Source organism: Empidonax traillii, unplaced genomic scaffold (assembly GCF_003031625.1).
Source record: "Empidonax traillii isolate 1590-97213 ecotype Southwest subspecies unplaced genomic scaffold, ASM303162v1 scaffold155:size2260171, whole genome shotgun sequence".
Lineage (NCBI taxonomy): Eukaryota > Metazoa > Chordata > Aves > Passeriformes > Tyrannidae > Empidonax > Empidonax traillii.
In genome coordinates, this window is record NW_020955348.1 from 1,209,903 (window position 1) to 1,215,485 (window position 5,583).

Here is a 5,583-nt window from a genome sequence, read left to right on the forward strand (position 1 = left end):
GTCTGCAGGCTGGGGCCTTGGCAAACCAAACATGCACACAGTGTTTGGGTTACTGTGCCTGCAGTTTAAAATATCTAAGAGAATCAATTTTCAAAACTCTTGTTCAGAGCTAAAATTCTCTTAACTCTCAGGCTTCACCAGATAAATCACTTCGACATTTCCTTATGTGTAATTTAGTTTTCTTGTAATATAGTTTTCTTGTGTGTAATTTAGTACCACAGCTGTCCCAGTGTATTAAAATAAACGTGCTTTTGTGAACTGTATCTCAGTGTACAATTTTGGTAGGTTAGGCAGATGACATTACAAAGAACAGTTCTGAACAGTAAGTGCTATTTATTATTTAACAGTATCTTTGTAAACTGTTCACAGCTGTAGTAACAACTTTTATTTTTGCAGATTGAAAACGATTTTTACTTAGCACAGTTTGTCTCTAAGTGGTCTGAGCTTTCCTTTTATTATCTGAGTGAGCATTCATGTAGATTTGTGAAATGTGCTTTTATCTGAAAACGGATGTAGCAGCTGAGTATTTCAAACAAAACATACACAGCTTGGATATGCATATCTAAAAAAATCCCCTTGCAGTCAGTGATTCTGTGTGCAGATAGGCTGGAGGATCAGATGAAGATGTAAAAGTTACTTGAGTTGAATATAAACTGCCATAAATTGTTCATTTATCTTATCATCATGCTTCAAGGCAGAAAATACACTTTTGTTAGTAAATGTAATAGAAACTTTTAAGCATTCAGTCCAGGTTGTTGTTTTTAGATTCCTTTATACACTTCTACTTACCGATTGTCATTATATAATTACCCAAAAGTGCAGTAGATGTTGCACAAAAGGGCTCCACTCACTTATTCTGGGAGGCAGGTTAATCTGGTGTCTAACAATTGTGCCTAAATAAAGATTTCAATAAGGATATGTTTGTCCAACAGATACTTTAATTATATATCCACAATATGTGCATGAGAGAACCTAAAAGGAACCCCCTGCACATGTTAAGGACAGAAGCATTTTACTCCCCTGGCTACAAAACAGTAGTAGAAGCACCTTGGTCAGAGCCAGTGCCACAGTTCAGGGGATATCGCCAGTGTGTGAAAAGTTCCTGCAGTGTTCAAAGTTTTTTGTTCAGTAAAATTCTAAATTATTCTTATGAACAGCAGGATCAGACTAGGAAAGTAGCAGGTGAGCAAGTCAGTCTAGTTTGGTCGTTCCCGGTAAACGTTTCAAGGGATCTGAGCTACATCGGAGCTACTGGGACATGAAGATGCCATTTCAAGGCTGGAACTTGAAGATCAAATGGAAGATAAACAGTTAAAACTGCTGCTGATGAGGAGAAGGAGAAATTTCACACCCAAACAAAGACAGGCTGAATGCTGAGGATCCCCCCGGGCTGCCTTTCCAAGGGACAGGTCTCTGCTTGCACTTCTCTCACACTGGAGGGACTTGGTTTCAGGCTTTTATTTCCAAGGTAAACTTTCCATAGCGATCCCCAAACCAAGCTCAGGGGGCAGGTTTGGTGACCCACTCCCTCCCTCCCGCAGTTCCTTTATAGCCCCACCCTCCAGTCTTTCATTCTTAAAACTGCGGCACTGAGGAGAAAGTGCTTTGGAGTCTTTTAGCTGAAACAGATCCCTGTGTAAGCAAAGTCAGGTGTTACAAATTACAGCTTTCAGACTATTGTTACAATAATTGTCGGGAGGGAACTCCTCTTTTACCCCACACGTTATTGTGCTGCCTTTTCTCCGCCGTGATCGAGTCTCTGATAATCTATTTGCTTCATTTCACAAGCGTTAATCACAGTGCTTGCAGTTGGAGGGACCATCCCTGTCTTGTCCTTGACATTTGAAAAAGCCTGAGTGATTTATCTTAGAAGTGCCTCTAAAAGTCAGATCTGCTCATCACTGTTAATGCCTGTTAATTTGACACCTCTTTTTCTCTTGGTTTGAAAAAATTCTGCATTACTCTATTTCTTTTTCAGTACAGTTCTCACTGATGTTGACAGATGGGAAGCCCAAGAGATCAAAATAAGATAGTGAAGGACCAAATTGAAAATGGTAAATCAGGTCTTGCTTTTGGAAGAACTATATTTTATTACTTGAGGTGTAGGGCCAGGAGTTGGACTTGATGGTCCTTGTGGGTCCCTTCCATCTCAGCATATTCTGTGAAATTTATTGTTTATTGAACAAATTTATTGCTTATTACAGAGTTCTGAGTTCTCATTACAGAGTGATTGTGGAGAGATAATTTTTAATGTAGTCTTCATTTCCCTTGGAAGTTGTCTAAAATATCATAACACCTGCTATATTGAAGTTGAAATGTCTTTTGTTTCAAAAATTATTTAATTATCATGATTATAATATTACTTTTTGCATTATACTGGCATAAAACCCCCATCTTTTGTGATCACAGTTCTATGATATGTTTTAATGCACACAATGAGAAAAATGTCTATATGCCAAATATTTTACATGAAAATAAAGAAGACAGTAAGAAAACCAGTGAAAACTGTTGTTATCCTGACTCTACAAAAAAGAAAGTGGGGCATGGTGTTTTGGAGTCCTTCAAGAACTATTAGCAGCAGGAACAGCTCATGTGTTAGTTCAGCACTTTAACTGCAAAATATCTGTCCTGTTATTGTTGGATGGTGAGGTTTGAAAAGCAGCCATTTAATTTGCTGGGTTTTAACTAAGTTTTTGTAGCCCTGTTATTATTTGTGGTAGCTTCTGTAAGGTGTATAATTGCAGTGTGCTCAGCACTCAGGTCCTGCTGCCAAACTCTTTGTTGGTCTGGTCAGCTCCAGCAGGTCAGTGGAGCTTTGATCTGACTTCATGTGTAAAAGCTCAGCAATGTTTGCCTGCCTTTGTGAAGTAATTTAGGATCCTTTTGGTGAAAAGCACTCATTAAGAGTGAAGTGGACAATGTTATGGTTCCTTTTCAGGAAAAAATTGTACAGTGATAATTATAGAGTAGGTGAGAGATTTATCTTTTTTTTTTCTTTTTTGGAAGGAGTAAAAACAGAAGTTGGCTTCAAGTTTTTAGTGTCACACCAGAGCGTGGCTGACGTGCTCTGTGCTGGTGCTTCGCGTGGCTTCACTAGCAGGATGAAAGGCTCTCTGTGTCCCCATCCAGTGCTGCTGCAGCCTGCACTAGCCTGCACCACGTGGCATAATTGCATCTTCACAGCTTGTTTGGGTCAGGGTTGTCTCTCCTTGTGGAAAATCAGTGGGAGTAACAAGCTGTTGACAGTCACCAAGTCAGTGCGGCTCTGAAGGCTTGTAAGGCTGCCATGTCCTTTAGTGCTCAGTCTGAATTAAAACCTGCAACTACACCTAAGACAGAAACCTGTCAGAGGAACAGCCAAGGAAAGCTGAGGTGTCTTGGTGCTCGAAGCATGTTTGTGGTTTTTTTTCCTCCCTCTATTGTCATTCTGCTGTTGATATAGAAAACAGGGCATTCGAAAAGGTAAACACTTGTCTTTTCTCATCTTGCAGGCCGAAACAACAGCAACAGAACAATTTTTCCTTGTTTCCTTCCACCAGGGGCTGGAATTTCAGAGGGGTAAGTTTAGTGTTGTTTTGTTCCCACTCAATAACATTCTCACCTCCTTCATTTTGTTGCAGTGTAACTTTATGGTTAAAGCATGATCTCTGAGGACTAAAATCATGGCAAAACGACTGGACTCAAACTTTTCGTTTTGTGCCCTCCTAAAAGGTTTTCTAAAAAATACCAGCTGTTAGGTTGTTGTTTTTTTTCTTAAATGTGATTGGCTGTATTGTTATGAGGGGTGTGAGAGACAATTTAACGTAGGTTACACTACAGTGTCATTAAAAAAAAAGGGTGTATTTTCATATCTGAAAATAAATAATGAAAACTGAACCAATATCTATAGTTTAAGCGCTCTCTTACTGTAATATATATATTTGTAAAGTTTTCTTATTGAAAGTTTGTATACTTGAATTTTTCAGAAGTACTGTTGGAGAATCATAATAAAAATGACAGGAGTCTCTTACAAGGCAGAAGGGAATAGATTTTATTTCTGTTTGGTTGGCTAAGCAAGGAAATACAGAAGCATGTGGGTTCCCACAATAACTGACTGAAAAGATTCCTGAAAAAGCAAAGCAAGTGACACTGAGAACCCTGATATTTGCTGGTGTTTTTATTGTTTGCTTCAGGCTTCAGAGAGCTGCTTCTTGCCTAGGTTAACTCGTTCAGAGAGACATGTTGTCCCCTCTGTGTTCCCTGTGACCTGTGAAACCTCGTACAGCATTTGTTGGAAACCCTGATGGTGGTGGTGTTCAATGGCAGGGGTGTGTTTGCCACGTGTGTAAGAGCTGTAGGCTGGGATATAGTCTAGGACAGGTTGTCACTGCATGTTGTATCTAAGTCATAGTCATCTTTTGGTTAAAGGAAAGGCTTTTTTGCCTTGCCAACTTCTTTTAGTATAATAAATAGTATGTTACCATTACCTGTAATTTGGACTGACTTGTGCTCAGGAGAGCATATAAATTTGTTTTCTCTGAGCTTCTTCCAACAAAACATTTAAGTAGACAGACATAAGTGCTTTGCTGAAAGGGTAAATGGCATTGACAGGCTTACTGGTCTGGGCTGCTCAAAATATTTTTTACAGTATCTGGTACTGGCTCTTGCATTCTAATTTGGTGCTTTAAATAGAGCATCCTCTGTCATTGACTGTAAGGGAAGAACCTGTATCATTTGTTCACTTGATCTGTTTGGATGATGAAACCAAGATAGGTGAGCACTGGAAAAGATGTCTCAGTGTCTGTTGATGTTTGCAGTGTCTGAGCATTAACTCTACTTTGATGGACGGAAAAATCCTGTTGTGAAAAACCCAGTGAGCAGACTTGAAGTAACGAAGGTTTTCATAGAGATGGTGAATGATAAAAGGTTGGCTTTGATGTTTTTGCTCCAACAGGACTAAAACCTTATTGGGTAAAAGAACTAAGTTCATGTTGACAGTGGAGCAGAGCCACACTTGAGTATGACAAACACAACTCTCGAGCTGACTTACACATAGCTTTGCTTTTTTCAACTTCTATGCTATTTCTATAGTACATAATATAGAACATCAGGACAGTGCAATACAGGGTCATTTTAACAGTCACAAAACATAAAAAAAAAAATCAAGTGACTAAGCACCAAACTGCAACACTGTGTTCATCTACCTGTTCTCACTTTGCAGCCAGTTGACTGATTTGGGAGGTCTCTGTATCACGCTGATAAGGGCACATGTTAAAGCATCTTTGAACAGACACCAACGTAAACCTCAAAGGAAGATAAGGAAGGCCCGGATGCTACACATTTACCAGAGAAACTCCTCTGCACTTCTTTTCCTCTCCCTACTTAAATTTATCAGAAGCAGCTTATTTCCATCCGGAGCAGCTCTCTTGAGCCCCATGGTTAGAGATCATATTGAATTTTCTCAGTTGAGATCATGTGTTTCTACCAATGCTGTCATTTTTACATAGTGGTAGCAGTTACTTCCAGAACTTTGGACAGTATTTAGGTATCAGTGGGGAGAAGGGAGTTTCTTTTCTTTTTCCTTTTTTTTTTTTTTTTAAACTA

General features: G+C 39.2%; 1 protein-coding gene across 1 annotated transcript in view; it reads left to right on the forward strand.

Annotated features, from left to right (window-relative positions):
* Positions 1 to 5,583, forward strand: part of ARHGEF3 (Rho guanine nucleotide exchange factor 3) — a 103,373-nt gene that overhangs the window by 29,062 nt on the left and 68,728 nt on the right. The window contains exon 3 of the mRNA XM_027884789.1: positions 3,492 to 3,558. Coding sequence (XP_027740590.1) covers positions 3,492 to 3,558 — 67 coding nt within the window. The remainder of the gene's footprint in view (positions 1 to 3,491; positions 3,559 to 5,583) is intronic.